The following is an 18,394-nucleotide window of genomic DNA, read 5'->3' on the forward strand; positions in this document are numbered from 1 at the left end:
CATCCCCCTCTCAACATTTCTGACAATGCTATACTGCCTAAAGAAAAGAGTTTAAAACTACCACATAGCTAAGGCCTTCCAGATCCAATTCAAAACTTACTTTTCAAGTTTGTTCTCTTAGTACATTCTCGCACAGATTGTTAACCCTACTTGTGACTTTAAGGAGTACGGAGTGGGGTAGGAGGGAAGGACTATCCGAAAATTTACATCATGCAGCATTATTTACTATGTTTGATTTCTAAGTAATAAATACGTGTTGCTTCTGTAAGATTAAAGAAAGATGTTCCTTTTAATTTCCCTCAAAACATTAAACCATATGGATTTTCTCCAACCCGTGAACATGTAGCGATGACCTTCCACGCCTGCACCCTAAACTAGGCAACCCCCCTGCAAGGTAAACCCCTCCCCCCACCATATACACATACAAACTATCCAAAAAGAGCAAAAACAAAACAAAGTCTTTTACCTCCTTATCTTGATTAATTTTATAAAGCAAAATAAAGGTAGGCAGAAGGTTATGTATGATAATTATAATGGCTGTAACTTTATACAAGGAAATAAAGAAGATTCAGAAATAATAAGACAAAGTAAAAGTATGCAGAGTGGGTGTTAGCAGCCCTACATTCTAGCCTTGGCTCTACTACTAATTAGTGACATCCAGCAGGTCACTTACTCTCTTTAAACCTCAGATTAATCTTCCATAAAAGGAAAGAATTGAATCAGATGACTTTTTAGGATCCTTCCTTTTATAAAATGCTATAATTCTAAACTGAGTTAATACTGTGTGGGTTCTCAAATCTTGACAAATTGTTCCAACCATCTAATTTTTGTTTTATAACTTTCGCTTTAAAAGCAACAGTGAAATGAGTTGCTTTTTGTCATAGCCCTTGATTGCTATTTTCCTGTTAGCCAATTATCTTTAAGGAAAAAAAGAGCTTCCAACTCCTGTGTATTTCAACTGATTAATTTATAATTTAGGTACCATTAATTTTCATGAAAAGTTTCTAGTCACTGAATCCAACATGATTTTACTGTATACTCAACATGTTCTTGGTATTTTACCATCAACGTGCTTCCATAATTCTGATGGAACCTTAATGCAAAGTTCTCCATTTCCTGCATCAGGATCCACAGCACTAACCGCAGCTGCGTAAGCATTGGAAAAATAATTGAGATTTCTCCTGGGGGAAAAAAAAAGAGAAAGCCAGCTTTAACAATAAGCCATATATTTCACCAAGCATTTTCTTAAATACTTGGCACCATTTGTCTGTAACCATTATATCATCTTACATAACTCATAGGAATGCTCTTTAGCCAAGTAACTGTTGCTCTATTTCCCAAGACTAAAACTATTAAACTATAAATGCGGGCTTCCCTGGTGGCGCAGTGGTTGAGAGTCCGCCTGCCAATGCAGGGGACACGGGTTCGTGCCCTGGTCCGGGAAGATCCCACATGCCGCGGAGCGGCTGGGCCCATGAGCCATGGCCGCTGAGCCTGCACGCCCAGAGCCTGTGCTCCGCAACGGGAGAGACCACAACAGTGAGATGCCCACATACCGCAAAAAAAGAAAAGAAAAACAAAAAAAAAAAACAAAAAAAAAACTATAAATGCAATGGCATATATAGTCTACTCGCCAATGCTATGTGATCATTATGACTATCACATCCTTCATTAATTTTAGAATGCCAAAGCCACTACACTTTCCTAATACAAATGTAAAGAATATACGTAGAATTGAAAAAATAATTATTCTTTATCAATCTGGCAAAAATTTGAATGGATTCAACAAGCTTTATAATCTGATAGAAATTAAGGTGTTTAAAACAAATCAGAATGGGAATTAATTCCTCAAAATTTAATACTGCTCCCCTCCACTCCCCAGTACATGACAATGTAACCTTAATGAAGGAGAGGAACTTTCGGATGGTTCACTGTTATATCCCCTAAATGCCAGGGGACACTCAAAAAATATTTGTTCAATAGGTACTTGGCCTTATTTCCTACTGAATGAAAACAATACACAGAAGCCTTATGAAAATATGAAAATACTGTTCTCATATGATTTTCTAATTTTATTCCATAAAAATAACTCATATATATATATATATATATGTATATACATACACACACATATCGCATTTCCTCACTGAAATCAGTTAAAGTAATATGGAAGAAGTGGAAGAAAGAAAAAAGACAAGGAATGGCAAGAGCGAGGAAACAAGATTAGACACGATACTGTGAGCCATATTCTTGCTGTGCACCTTTATGTCTATCATCTTGCCATTAGATAACTCCATAAAGTCAAGTCAGTGATATTTCACTAGCTTAATAAATTTTTAACCTAGTTAAAAGACAAGTTTCATATACTCTACAGAGTAATTATAGGGAAAATAAAAGAGGAAAAGCCATGAAAGAAAACATTAAACTTACACACTGTCAATATGATGGAGGCCATTCCTCCCCCATCTCCAACTCTCTCCTAACTAGTAAGGATGTAATATTAACTATGACTTTTAACAACTACAAAACACAAGGTTCTAAAAGTAGTTAAGCAGACTTCTCAATAATTTTAACACTTTCTTTCTCTTAGGTAAATATGTAAAATAAAGGTATTAAAAACTCCAGGACCACAATAAAAAAACAAATGACTGTTTTTTCACATACCATCTTTTTTTTTTTTTTAATTATCATACAGTAAAAGTAACTTTTTTCCTTTGGTATATAATTCTATAAATTTTAACATGTGCAACCATCACCACAATCAGGATATAGAACAGTTCTGCCATCCACAAAGCCCCTTGTGCAATGCCCTGTGTCAAATAAATGGAATCATACAGAATGCAACCTTTTGAGGCTGGCTTATCTCACTCAGTATGTCTTTGAAATTCATCTAAGGTGTTACATGTATCTATTGTTTGTCCCTTTTTATAATGAATAGTATCACATTGAATAGACTGTACCACAGATTGTTTATTCGTTCGTCCACTGAAAGACATCTGGGTTGCTTCCAGCTTTTGGCTATCAGGAATAAAGCTGCTACAAATAACTGTGTAACAGTTTTTATGTGAATTTAATGTTCATTTCTGTAGTACAAACACCCAAGAGTGGGACTGCTGAGTCATATGGTAAACATAAGTTTAGCTTTATAAGAATCTGCTAAACTGTTTTCCAGAATAGCTATACCATTCTGCATTCTCATCAGCAATATATGAACATGCCAGTTGCTCTGCATCCTTACCAGTACTTAGTTAACATACTATCTAATTTTAAAAACTACTTTGTACATTTACAGGTTGCAATTTCTTTTCAGTAAGGTTTCAAAAACATGAAATCTGAAAGGTAGCTGAAGAACTTGTAATATCCCCCAGTTATCTGTGAAATTCAAAAATAAAAAAATCTTTGTTACACAAAAGGCCAAATTTAAACATTACATATTAAACCACTCATTTTTTTTTAATGGAAAATTATTCTCAATCTCCTTATTTCCTGAGAAAAGGTAAAGTGGTCCAAATAAAATGGTGAGTCATTATAAATGGAATCTATTGGAAAGTCAGTTATGAGGAACAATCTTCTCATGGCTTGGATTTCAGTGTTTCCTTTCATAATATGAATCAAAAATGTTTCCTTTCATAATAACCTAATAAAAGCCAAAAATTACAAGACAAGATTATAAATGTTTTCAATTTTCAGAATAATAATGATTGCAAAATATTAATATGCCCCTGCCCTATAACCACCACCCATTCTTCCTTAAGGAAACAAAGCTTAAAGATGAGTAATGTTGTAGGGGATACTTAAAAACTAGTAAATTAAGGTAATCAAAAGAATTTTCTCCAAGAACCTATTATAAACATCTATATTAAATTAAAATAATCTGTTAATTCTTTATCAGATAAAGAACGTGTGCTTCTTAAGACTGTGTGTGCAGATTTTGCAAAACTTAAGATTTAATTATTTGTAAACTTTTTCTCCGTTTAAAAACATTTCATGGAAGCACAATATACGTCAGAAATATATATATACACTCTAAGTATACAGTTCGATGAATTTTCACAAAACCAAAGTAACCAGCATGCAGAGCAAGAACAGAACTTTACCAGCCTCCCAGAAGCCCTCTTGTAATCACTAACCTAGCCCAGCTTCCTACCACCAAGGGTAACCTATTATTCTGACATCTAATGAGATAGATTAATAACTTAATACACATTCTTTTGTGTCTGACCTGTTTTATTCAACATTAAGTTTGTGAAATCCATCCATATCATTGCATCTAGCTGTTGGTCATTCAGTCTCATTACTTTTAGAATTCCAACAGTGTAAGAATATACCACAATCTACCATTCTACCATTGATGGGTTTTCAGGTAATTTACAGTTTTGACTATTACAAATGCTGCTGTGAACAGTTCTGCACTTTTTTCTTGGTGAACATATTGGATATACACGTAGGAGTGAGACCACCAATCATAGACTATGTATACTTTCGATCTCAATTTACATTTCTATTAGCTGTGTTTGAGAGTTCTGCTCTATATCCTTGTCACACTCAGTTTTTTCTTCTGTCTTATAATTCACATACAGAATAAAATAAATAAATAAATAAGTAAAAGCCAACAGAAAAATCCATTTTCCAGAAATGGAACCAATATCAAAATTAATAAAAATGACTTTTCAAAAATAATTGAAACAACATTTGATAATGATGCCATGAAATAAGGTTGCTTAGAGAAAATTCTACCTTAACAAGTTTTTCTATGAAAAAGCCTATGGTATTTCACTGATAACAAGCTCAAACGTGAATCAATTACTTTAAAGTAGCTATTTGTGAAAAGCTAATGAATTTCAAGCCACTAGAAACAATGAGTATAGATAAGAACAAAATGGCTTTACTGCTATGCATGTGTGATTACAAGTCCAAATAAGAAGAACCCTATCTAGTTCTAGGGTTACCACATTCAAGAAAACACAATGCCAAACCAGAGAGTATTCAGAGCAGGGCAAAGAGAAAGGTTAACAAATTTGGAAAGAGTTTTAAATGAGGAATAGTTGAAAGTATTGAGATACTACAGACTGGAAAAGAAAACTTACAGGAAAACAATTTTTAACTAGCATAAGTTTGTGAACATTATAGCAAAACAGACTGTGGCTCGATGTAATAAAGAACTTCCTAGCATTCAGAAATGAAAGGGGTGCTTTAAAATATAATAAGCTCTCCTGAGCTAGACATATTCAAGCAGAAGGTAGAATAATATAGGAAAAATTCCTGCTGAAGTTTTGACTAAACAAACCCCAAAGTTCTTCCAATTATGACAACTCAATTCCAAGCAATACTACTAAAACAACTGCCAGTGAGGCACTGTGGGCTGAGTTAAAATATAAAACTAGTATCCATATTACTTAACCATAATCAAAAAAGGAATCAACCACTTCTACCATATGATATCAGTAAAATAACATTTAAAATCCCTTTGTAGACGTCTGTATTAAAATAAAGGACCTAGAAAATCTTTTTCTAAAAGAAGCAATTTAAAAAATCAATTCTAATCACTCTAAAAATTGCTCCAATCACTCAAAGTTACTTCATTTATATCTTAAGTTAGCTTCATTTCTACTGCCACTCCTTAATGGAAATGAAGACAGGAGACAGGAATTAAACTGATTCTTGAAACTCAGGAAAGTGGAGACTTTTCAAGTAAAATAAAAAAGGTCTTCTCAAAGCAGCAAAGCCTATCCAGGGAAGGAAAAGAAACAAGGAGGAAAGATATGTCAGCCACTGTAGGCTACTCATGCACAGAAACAGTCTCTCTGGTAAAAATCTACATTTACTTTATTCTAAGAAGAGAGAACTATAGCAAAAAAAAGAAAAAAAGAAAAAAGAAAAAAAGAAAAAAGAAAAACAGAAAAACCACCAAAGAGACATAGCTTCTATGGAGGCAAACTATACCTACAATATGTAAGATTCAAACAGAAAATATATTTAGAGAAACTTCAAGTGCTTAAATTATTTTCCTGGCAGACAATAAGCTAGAGAGAGAGACAGAGAGACAGAGACAGAGACATGGAGAGAAAGAGAAGCCTTATAGATGTTACATAACCAACAGGTATTTTATTTGCTAGTACAGGTAATTTAACAACTCAGCTAACGTTTAGTTGGATCAAATAGGTAGAAATGCCTCTTAGTCCCTTATCTTAATGTTTCCCTTCCTTACATTCCCCCTGCAGTTTAAAGGTGCTGAATCTCAACCAAGGTAAGCACACTCTTGCCATTAAAAATAGGAAGGCCTGGCACCTTAACTTTAAAACAAATAAGGAGAAAGTGTGATGAAGTAGCATATTACTTCTTTGAATGTTAGGACATTCTTGTACATATTCAAGACCAAATTTAACCACTGAGTTTTAAGTTTAACTTTCAAATCAAATCTGCTACATTTAATTTGTTTCAGCTTTAGCAGAAATTTTACTGCTTCATTAGAGAAAGAAAGTTACTTTAGAAACAAGAAAAGTAACAGAAGTATCTAGGGACATGCTAAAGACCTTAACTATCTGCCTTTGCCAAAGTTCTCTTTAAAAATAAATAACATCATTCACACGAGATACCTTTCACATCTAACTGCTAAGCAGCATTTCTTCTGAATAACTGGTAGGTTTCTGTCTTTTGCCTTACAAATCTTATAAACAATAGTGTTTCCCTCTTTCGTATGGCAACCAGAAATATCAAAACCAAATCTACAGTTTTCCTCTAGTAACTTAACAGTGTGGTACCCACCATCCTATACTTTTTTACCCTTTGGGCTAATTTCATTAGCTACTTTAAAAAACTGTTGTCTAATAAAATTCTAAAACCACTCTCAAATCCTCTTTTGAACAAGTCAGAGAATAAACAAACACCGGCAAAAATAACTGTCATCTCTCTTAAAAAGTAATCAGGATTCTAGAGCCAGGCAGAAAATACTAAGTGACCATGGCTAAGAGAGCTCTGGTGCTACCTGAAAAGTTTAAATATATTCTATTGTTCCCAATTTCCTAACCTAACCTTCGACACTATTCTCCTTTATGACTTCCTTTTCTTTCTTTATAATACTAAAAGTGATGAGGTATCTTCCCTATCACTAGAGAAAAGTTTTAGGGGATATCATCACCTCAAAATTAACATAGCAAAGCTTGCTTTCTCAACAGATTTGAAGTTCACTGTTGCTGTCATTGCACTGTCACAGATCATCTTCTTTGAGACCTGAGCGGCCACAACTGGTAAAGCAGCTGTGCAAACACTGTTTTGTGACTGGCAGATGGAGAAGCTTCTTACCCTGTCATCAATGCAGAGTTCTAGGCTCGACAGGGTGGCTATTTTGGCCTCTGGCAAGGTAATGACTCCCCTACCTGCTCTTTTACACATGACTTTTCCATCCATTAGTGGTACATACTTACTGCTCCAAAGGCAAATGATTGCTTTTTTCTGGGGGAAAGAGGATGCAGATGATTTTGTAATAAGTCTTTTCATGTCAGTTCCACAAGTGTGGCTGTAAAAGCATGTAATTTCAACCACTCACCTTTATAGAATGGGAAGTCACATGAGCAATTCAGAGACTCCCTGAATTTTCCCAACACCGTTTTCTCTTCTGAGTTTCAAAGATTTTAAACCAATGATTATTGGGATGATAAATATGTCTATTGATAAGTGTCCTTTCTCAACCCTCCCAATCCCTTAAAGCAGTGGTTCCTGCTCAAGCTTTACCTTTTATCAGAATCACCTGGCAGGCTAGTTGAAACACAAATTGCAAGACCCTATCCCCAGTTTCTGAACCAGTAGGTGTGGGGTACTGCTTGGAAATCTGCATTTCTAACAAGTTCCCAGGTGATGCTGATGCTGCTTGTCTAGGTGTTACACTTTGAGAACTGCTGCCATAGTCAAATATTATACATACAGACTAGTTAAAATATCACCTTGACTAAACAGAGTTTACAGTTTGGGGCATTCTAACCCAAAATACTAAGAATCACAGAAATGATATAATGCAATGCTATCAAAACAGAAAAAACAAGTGCCTCCAAATGTAGTTGACAGTATTTAAATCAGTACAAATCTTCCCAGGGCACAATCAAGTGAAATGCTAAAAAGAGCCATAAAAGAATAATAAGTAATCTTATTTTCCTAAGGAAATAATTCAAAGTAAAAGAAAAAAAAAAGATCTAGAAAATAATCATGTAATCCACAGTATACTGAATAAATGGAATATTACCTGACCATAAAAACAATAAAAAAACGAAGCCTATCATATTATACGTGGAAAGGTGAAAACAAAGTATTTAAATGAAAAATGCAGAACATAAAGCTGATCACAAAGATATAAGTTTACTGATAAAAATCAGAAGTAGCCTCAACAGATGCAATATTTAAGGTGAAGGAATGAGATATTTCAGACTATTTTTATATGATATTCGAAAGCTGTCAAATATTTTATAGAATATTTTAAAGTAGTTTCTGATCTACAGATTACAGTATCATCTAATTCACTGAAGATTACATTAATATCTATGAAACTAATATTTTTTTAAAACTTTAAAAGTAGAAAAATGGCTAAGAAAATGTATTTAAAGTTCTCTGATAGTACTTCTTTAAAACTGCAGTCTGAAGAAAGGAAACTTAATAACTTACTATGTTCGCCAGAGCTAGTAAAATTTTTTGAACCAAATGTGTGTAGTGGTAGAAGCAACAGAAATTATAATTAGAAAAAATAAATTGGGAACCAAAATCTAATAATAATCTAAGAAAAATCTGTTGAAAAAAATTAATCCAATCAATGAAAAAAAAAACTGTTAGAAATATCGACTTTTAAAGTATGTAACTTACTGTTTTGATTCATTGTGACAAACTTCCAAGGTTGGATCATTATAAATAAAAGCAGCTTCTAAATCGTTGATCCTTACTCGGTATATTCTACACTGTTTGCTGTTCAACTTGATTCTATTTAAGTTTGCAACTGTGGGAAATATAGTCAGTTCCACAAATCCCTGTAAAGATAAAGAATAATAATTTCATTAAAATGAACACAGGTATGTTTTAGAACATATTTCTTTGATTTCTACTTCTTATACACATACTACAATCCAGAGACAGAATCCCAAATAGCTACACACATACAATCTCTCCAAGGATCCTCACTTCAAGTATGGCTGTCCTAGTGACTGAATGGGTCTGAATTATGTTACTTTATCATCCTGGTGGTTCACATTCACTATCAGTGAAAAGTACACCATCTGCTAGAAAAGAAAATAAAAGGACTACTCACAAATATAAGAATTTATAGACAGACTGGAATCCAAACAGAAAGGAAGGGAAAAAAAACAACAGAGCAAAAAGAGAATCAAAACCACTTCAGTGAGTAAAAGAACAAGGCCCCTCAAAATAGGGTAAAAAACCATACCACCAAAGCTAACAAGTATGAGCCTCTGCTCATGGGAGGTAAATCAGGATGTGAGGTGGCAAGAGTTACAAGAAACATTTAGGCAAGTAGGGAAAAATCTACTGCCACCTCCAAGAGCAGCAGACACTTCAAAGCACTGCATGATTTCCTACCAAGCAGTCCCAAGGCCATATACAGTTCTACCACCTTAGCTGTGTGGCAAGCCATCTATCTGAAGCAGGTACATAAGACATGAGAGACAGCTATATATACCGACTGTCCACCACCCTCTTGCATTGAATCAAATGGGAAAGATGGACCATTGAAACAATGAATGTATGTCCAGTGAGTTTAATATTCTGGGTTGGAAACATAAAATATGGAGGACATGAAATAGTAACATTTCAGGGGCTGCAACAGGAATATCTAAGATGAAATTCAGGCAATAACCGTACAGAAGTAGATTATAACAACTGCAATGGCTACTATTTAATGAGCCCTACTATATGCCAGACATTACACTACTTTCATATGTTCTAATCCCATTAACAACTTTAAGAGACAAGTACTACTTTATACTTTTTACAGATTAAGAGTTAAGAAAATCATACCAAAAAAAAAAAGAAAAAAAAAAAGAAAATCATACCATTAATAAGTGGAGAACTGAGATTCAAACCCACATCTAAATGATCCCAACTGATTCCCATTATGCCATAATGTCTCTCAGTACAATGCTTTTAAATAACATGCAAGAACATAAGAATATTTTTTAGAGAACATTCAGCCCAACTGCTCAAAAGCCTATTGATTCTACAGCCCTTTTTCCCCCAATTCCCAAATAAGAGAGTCATACATCCTTAAATTAGACCATCTGGACAGATTTATGTGGAAGCAAATAAGAACAGAAAAAAGCAGAAGCAAAAATACTGCTGATGAAGTCTCTGAGTTGAAAGGTGTTAAACTGTGAGCAATTGTATGAAGATCCAAATTCCCTTAATTAGCATACCAGCAATCCAATGACCAATGTACATAAATGAGCTAGGATCAGCTGAAAGACAGCAAGGAGAACCAAGATAATGTCAAAAGTGAACTAGAAAAGATTATGTAAAGTGCTGTCATGAAGTGGTTACAGGAGTGAGACATAAGAATAGGCTTTTGCTTTCTAAACTAAGTTTAACAATAATAAAACAGTGAACGGAGTATACTTCATGAAGATAGGGAAAGCCCAGTCTCCTTGAATCATCAGGTCTCTGACACCACCTACAGCCCTAACCTACACCTGCCTGCAACATACAGGCCCACTGACTGGCCTCCAATCCCTGTCAACCTTGGCTACTAGCATAACTGCAAGCCACCAGGTCACCTAACCTCTCACTTACTCTCTCTTCTTGCTCCTGCTCTCTCCCCACCACCTGACAGCGGACCATCCTCCTAGAGTCCCTACCCCATTTGAAGTAACTCCCCTGTGCTATTCAGCCCTTTCAAAAACTCCTCTACCTGTCAGCCTTAGATGAAACATCTCTTGAATCCCCTTTGAAAAGAAGCTACTTATTCTTTCACTCACTATAAATTAGAAGAAGGGAAAACAGGAAACCTCCTACTTTCCACTATTCCTAGATCATTTATAGGCTTTTATACAGCATATGCTATAAGAGAAAGGGCAGAATAGTGTCACTGTCTTCTTGAGGTAGACTGCCCACATTCAAGTCCAGCTCCACTACTCAGTAAGTATATGATCTTGAGCTAAGTTACTCTAGCTCTCTGTACCTCAGTTTCCTCATCTGTAAAACAAGAATATTGACACTACCTACCTATTGTTATTATAATTGAGCAATTTAATACAAGGAATGCACTTAAAATCATAGCTGGCATCAGTAAATGTTTTTATTATTGTCCTTTTCTACTTCTTTTCCTATGTGTTCAAGCCATACAGGTACACCATCCTCTGTTCCTTTCATTAATGTTGCCCAAACTCCCCAATACTCCAATATTGAAGGTTCATTCTTTACCTTTCTAACCCATCTCAGCCATCACTCTACATGACATGAATGCAGATATAGCTGATCCATACAGTATCACTGCTTCAAAGTTCCTTGATTTCAATTCCTACAATCTTCACTGCCATTCCAAGATAGCAATCAAGACCACACTCTGAAAGACACCTCATCACTCCTCAGGACTGCTCTGACGTTGACATTTTAAACTGGAACGTCCACAATGCCCGTACTTCTCTGCCAGTCCTCCTGTTCAACCACATGAAATTCTCCTGTCCCTTGGCCTCCTCCAGTTTCTCACTACAATCCTCCCTGGTATTTTTAGCGCTACATTCTTCCTCATCCACCCAAGATCCTTAACTTGAACCACTCAACTGCCAACTATCAATTCTCTTGCCCTTCTGCTGCACATACCTATCTTTCCCTCCTGTTTAGGAATGATCCTTCCACTACTGCACTAGAGGCCATCCTCTGTAGTATTCTCAGAAATCCTGCTCTATTAATTACCCTCTCCTATAATTACAATCTCTCCTCTTTATAGGACTTTTTTCCATGCCTACAAACATGTTCGACTCTCACTTATCTTTCTTTTAAAATCTTGACATTTATGTCACCTCAAATAAATTAATTTTTGCCCTTTTCCTGGGGTTACTATATCTTGGTTCCGAACTGACACTAATCCCTGGAGTCCCAACACATTACAGTAGTCCACTAGTCAGACTGGAAGTCTTTGGGGTCTTTTTTGTTTGTTTGTTTGTTTTTGCCTGTGCAGTGCGGCTTGTGGGATCTTAGTTCCCCAACCAGGGACTGAACCCGGGCCCTTGGCAGTGAAAGAGTGAAGTCCTAACCACTGGACTGCCAGGGTATTCCCCAGACTGGCGGCCTTTGGAGGTCAAGTAATAAAGGGGTTCCCACGTCTAACGCAGAGTAGGACTGGAGATTATCTCCCCAGTCCAGAACATACAGTATACATTTTAGTAATTGGCAAATCCCCATATTCATTCTCTGACCTCACTCTTTGAGTGAAGACTACAGTGGAAGGACTAAGTGGACACCACTGGAACACCCGTCCCCCTTCTCCAAGGTAGTAAATCAATGCAACTAGACATCTTTGGGGAATTGCAGAGATTAGTGCCACCACAGAGACTTGAATGATGCCTACTACGTCTTCATTTAACTCAATTATTTGGCGAGTGCAAAAGTCAAGTAGGTTTTCGAGAATGATAGTGATTTATCGCAAACTTGCCAATCACAACCATGTTTGCAGATGCAGTACTTTGACCGCAGCAAATCAACACAGTTCTTGGTAGCTAATATTGCGACTAATTATCAGGCAAATTTTTTTTCCCCCAATTCCTATCAGAAAAAAAAAAAAATCAATCAGAAGCAGGTTGTCTTCCAGATGTCAGAAACCCCTCACTGTCATCTAGTAACTAATAACTCTATCAACTCTCCTGCTCAGTCAAGACATAGTCCAAAAGTCCCCTGATAGCCCAGAGGACAGGACAGCCCAGAGAATTACACTGGCATGTTATATTGACAACATTATGCTATCTGGACCTGGTAAGAAAGGAAGAGTAAGTTCTCTAAATGCCTTAGTAGAAAACACGTGGATAGCAGAGGCTGCGAGTTAAATCCCATGAAAGTTCAGGGGCCTGTCACATCAATAAAGCTTCTAAGGTTCCAGTGGTCTGAGGCACATAAAAATAAATCTTCTAAAGTAAAAGACAAGTTGCTTCACTTTGCACTGCCCACCAAGAGGGGGAAAAAAAGGAGGCACAAAAATTGGTAGGCTTCTTTGGATCCTGAAAGCAATATACACATTTAGGCATACTACTTACTAAGCAACCTATAAGGCTATCAGCTTTGAGAGGGGTCCAGAGCAAGGAAGGGTTCTGCAGTAGGTCCAGGCTGTGGTTCAAGCTGCCCTGCCACTTGGGCATTATGACTCAGCATATCCAACGGTATTGGGAACGTCCACAGCAGACAAAGATACTTTACTGACTCTGGCTTTCTTCAACAGAATGACAGTACACCATCATTCCTGGGGTTTCAGAGGAAACCCAAGACTTCTTCTGCCAACAACTGTTTTCCATTTGCAAAGCAACTACTGGTTTGCTACAAGACCCTGCAGTAGAGACTGCACACATGATCACGGAACTCCCCAAAATTTCATGTAATTTTTGTTACCTAAAATGGCCATTACGAACTCAGTATGTGCAGTAGCTTTCCATTTTTAAATGGAAACAACACCTCTGGACCAGGCCCAAGGAAGTTCACAGGCACAAAGAGCAAACAGCATGAGCAGGTGACTCAGAATCCAACGGGACTTGTTCCCATTGCATCTCCACCGCTCCCTCAATCCACACCCATGGCCTCATGGAGAGGTCCCCATGCTCACTTAAAAGAATAGGACAAAGCACAAGCCTGAATTATGAATAAGTCTGCACAGCATGCCAGCGCAGTTGGAAGTGGATGGTAGCTACCATCAGAACCCACTGAAGTGTGGTCCTGAAAGACAACGGAAGAAAAGCCTACTGTGGGCACAACGTTGAATACAACTGATTGTACACTGTTTATAGAAGTAGAGATGACCTGAAGTATACATCTACACTGATCCATGGCAACTGCTGGGTTAGCCAGCTGGTTAGGAATATGGAAAGAACAAGACAAGAAAACTGAAAACAAGAGGACGGTGGGAGAAGTAAATGTAAAAATGAATTTCTCAGAGTAGCTATAATATGAAAATATTTATATCATCACATGAATGACCAACAGAGGCATCCTCAGAGACTGCAGAGGGAGCCCTCAAAAATCAACTGGCAAGATTATCTATCCAGTAGATGTCCAGACTCTTTCCCTAGCCACCCTGCTCAATATACAAAGTGGTCATTGGGGCAAGACCCCAAGGCTATGCATGAACCCAGCAACAAGGTCTTCCCCCAACGAAGCTTGATCTAGCTACCACCAGTGCTGAGTGCTCACCTCCCAACAGCAGAGGGTCAAAATGAGCTTCTAATACGGGACCTTCCCAGGAAGGATCAGTTAGTCACTCAGTAGTAAAATGACTACATTAGACAGCTGGTATCATGGAGGGAGACAGTAATTTGTCCTTATATAAAAATAGACACATATTCTAGATTTTCCTTCCCTATAATATACGTGCAAAAAGCCATACATGTCAACATGCTATCCCATACATGCCTCCATGTGTATAGAAAAGTGTGGCAGTGGGCTCTTACACACAAAATTTACTCGTTTTACCTTTTGTCCTATCATCCAGAGCAGCTGACACGATCAACTACTGAAGGCTCAGTTACAGCACCAATTGAGACCTCCAACAGGATGCCATCTTAAACTAGTGGACAATATATCAGGTCATCTCTTCATAGCCAAAATAGATCTGGGAACCAAGGGACAAAAGTTGGAGTGACTATGTTCACCATTCCTCCAAAAAGCCACTGAACAATTTTTGCTTCTTGTCTTCATGACCTCAGGGTCAGTATGTTTGGAGGTCTTAGTAGCTAAGGGAGGAATGCATCCACCTGGGCACAGAGTCATGGTTCTATTAAACTGGAAGCTGAGACTTGACCACTTTGGGCTCCTCATGCCTGAACTAACAGGCAGAGAAAGGGGTCACTGTACTGGCTGGAATGACTAGCAGCAGCTGAGATTCTACTACACAATAAAAGCAAGAATTCCATCTGCAATCCAGGGGATTCACTGGAATGCCTCTTAGGTCCACTTGACCAACAGTCCTAACCAATGGAAAACTGCAACAACTCAATGAAGTCAAAACAAGCAAGGATGTAGATCCTACAGGAATGAACGTCTAGGGCGGACCAAAAGAAATGCTGTCAAAAGGAAAGAGAAAAATGAATGGGTGGAGGAATAAGGAAGCTGTGTATATCAACCCTGACCTTGACACCAGCTAAAGAAAGCAGAGGCTGTAGCAATTAATTTTCACATCCTTTCAACCACTTTTCTTCTACTGTCTTATATGAAAGATATTGGTGATAGCTAATATCTTAGATGGGAATAATGCTGAACTGCCATTTCTTCACACCAATAGATTAGTCCAGGGATCAGCAAACTTTTTCTTAAAGGGCCAGATAGTAAACAGACATAACGGGCCACACAGTTTCTGTCGCAGCTATTCCACTTTGCCATTGTAGCTCCAAAGCAACCATAGACAGTGTATAAATAAGTGGCTGTGGCTGTGATCAAATAAAACTTGACTCACAAAAACGGGAAATTAGCTAATGCCAACGCCTACAATAGCTGATAGGGCTTCATTAAGTTGGGAACACTTTCGTCATAACAAAAGACAAGAGAGGATGATCTGGGGCAAAAGGGGTAGACTGTTCTAGATATTCTCCTTTTGCCCCTCCTAATCTGCCCTCTCAGCTTCATTCTGCGCCCCAGGAGTAGCATTAACTAGGCACTAGCCCTCTGGCTGCCTGTTGGGGTGATCAACTGGGAGGCACAAAGAGAAAACTAAAAGCAGAAAATCGAGCTCCGTATATTTATTCCCCCAGGATCCTCCCTGCCAGGCTGAAGGAGGCAGTAGCCCCACTCTTCTATCAAAGACCATAGCTCCTGTAAGCTAAGTCTTTCCTACAGGTACAGTAGGTTCTTGTAACCTCTCTCTTCCTTTGTTCTTTCAGGTTTAGAAGTGATAACTATTTGTCATTGCTAACCTAGGGTGCTCCTCCAACTTTTGTTGGTTTCTCTTAACCCTAAGTAGTCCCTTCATTACTTCCCTCAATTAATCTGTAGAATGTGCCTTCTGGGACCCTAGCCCATAGGCCATCTAACCAATCTTTCCAACGGGAGATGTAAAAATCATCTACAACTCCTTTCTAGCATTCCTAGTTAAGAGTCATCTGCAATTCCTTTCTACCTGTCATTGTGCCAGGGGTAGAGGATGTGGAAAGGGGAATGTCTGATTAAAAATGGCTCAATCACTTGCTATCTTCATGCCCTTAAGAAATTTACTTATCCTCCATTCTTTCAGCTGCTTTACTTATAAAAATAAGGATGAAAATAGTATCCATCTAAAAAAAAAAATAGCATCTACCTCATGGGGTTACTGTGAAGATTAAGTGAGGTCATACACACAAAACCTTAGAAGATGGTCTTACATGTAGTATGTATATAATAAATGTTCACTATCAGTCAATCATGTCAACTCTATTTCTATGCCATTCTACTAATGATACCTCCATTCAGGGCTAAATCATTTCTACCCTAGATTATTACAGTAACCTTTTAACGAGACTCTTTAATCCTCATAACTTCCATACCCAGTTCACACAACCCAACATACCTAAAGTATCATTCCATGAAGTATAAGGTAAATAATCATATGTAAGGGATTTTGAAAGAGAAGTTCCTTAAATGAGGATATGGGACTTAATAAACCTTTAAGGATCCTTATAAATCTAAGATTCTGTGATTCTAATGAAAAGGTTACATTTTTAAACAGCTCATCTTAAGTAAACAAGTTTGAGAGGGAAGTTGATGTCCTCACTCAAAGAAAACCGGCTCTCACTGAGATTTTGATCTAGTTAATACAGATCTCCCTGAAAGAATAAATTATTTGGGTTATCAAGGACTTTTCCTAGAACAGATATATCAACAATCCATACATCTAAACTGGGGCGGGGCGGGCAGTTTACTAGGTTTTAAACACCTTATCTAGAGCTTCAGTGTAAAGCACTGCCACCTCAACAAGGTCAGCCGAGAATCAGAAAACACAAGTGGCCTCTTAACAGCCAAGTTAAAAAGTCAGTGCACGTACCAACCTTAACTTTTTCATAGAAAAAATCTCGCTGTGGACTTATTCTTCTTTCATACGCGATTCTAAAATGTTTGGTAATACGGACTTTCATATTCCGCAACAGATTAAAAGAAATAAAACTTTAATCAGGAAACAGGAAGAAAAAGAAAAGAGAGAACTGAGGTGGCAGCCAATACAGCACAGCCATGGCCCTTGGAGTCATATAGACTTCTGAGTTCTAATTATTACCTATTCTCGAAACCAGTTACCTGAACAGAAAAGTTTCTAAGTACTGTAAAGGATGGACTGTTATTGCTTATAACCGCTGAGGATATACTTACCACAACAGATTTTCTCTGGAAGTTTATGTTGTTGATGCAGACGACCTGATGAGTTGTACATTAAAGAATAAAGAAAATGTTTCAGTTATTAAATAATGCGTAACTCTATCCAAGTACAAACAAGAACTGTGTTCTAGGCAGCTCAGAATCACACTTATCTTTCATGCTAAAACCCTACAAATTAGGGTAACTTGCTCATTTTAAATTTAGCAACAGCCACGAAAATAAATTTCTTTGGGCAAAAATGCAACTTAGTACTTTAAGAAAAAGGTTTATTAACCTGCAAGAAGCAGATCTGCTGAATCACACTGTCATTCAAACCAGTTTCGCCCTACAAACACCATTCCCATCACCGTGAGTGGCTCCCAGTTTCCCACTAGGCCTCCCAGGCCCACGATATCAGTTTCAAGCAATCACAAAATATAATTAATGAAAACCAAACGTAGAAGAAAGGGAGATGAAAAAATACTTATAATTTATAGGGCCTTGGGCTTTCAAAGCCCTTGTCTCCTTTCTTCCTGTTCATTCTGGCGGGCTCTAAACCAGTCGGCGGCATGAAGAGACCCCGCGGAGCTCGGCTTCCCGGCTTTCCGAGGGGCGGCGGGGCATTACCGGTCTCCGGCACCTGACACTCCCCGCTCCCCCGCGCACCCAACAGTCACACCCCGCGGCCGGGGCTCCCTCGGCACCCACTCCCGGCCCTGCCCGATCTGCCGCCGCCAACGCCTCCAACTCTCTCCCGCGATTCGGCTCCGTCAGCTGTCTCCGCCGAGCTTCTGTCACGGAGATGCTCCTCACACCAAGCACCGACGGCGCCAGCCAGCCGACATCTTGCCGGTCACCTCTGACCTCCGACGTCAGCGGAAGTGGGACAGCC

The 18,394-nt window shown here is 37.9% G+C and overlaps 1 protein-coding gene across 10 annotated transcripts in view; it reads right to left on the reverse strand.

The window, feature by feature from the left end:
* Positions 1-18,394, reverse strand: part of TAF2 (TATA-box binding protein associated factor 2) — an 80,598-nt gene extending 62,204 nt beyond the window's left edge. For 4 of the 10 annotated variants that reach the window (XR_012327327.1, XM_073794681.1, XM_073794685.1 and 1 more), the window contains exons 1-4: positions 17,990-18,394; positions 17,518-17,571; positions 8,848-9,008; positions 1,063-1,181 (exon numbers count right to left, since the gene is read on the reverse strand). Coding sequence is in view for 8 of the 10 variants with exons in the window: in XM_073794681.1 (XP_073650782.1) it covers positions 1,063-1,181; positions 8,848-9,008; positions 17,518-17,571; positions 17,990-18,073 (418 nt within the window). In the remaining 2 variants the exon portion in view is untranslated. The other 6 variants (XM_073794684.1, XM_073794682.1, XM_073794683.1 and 3 more) reach the window with 5 other exon arrangements.

This window comes from Tursiops truncatus, chromosome 17, assembly GCF_011762595.2.
Source record: "Tursiops truncatus isolate mTurTru1 chromosome 17, mTurTru1.mat.Y, whole genome shotgun sequence".
In the NCBI taxonomy this organism is placed as follows: domain Eukaryota; kingdom Metazoa; phylum Chordata; class Mammalia; order Artiodactyla; family Delphinidae; genus Tursiops; species Tursiops truncatus.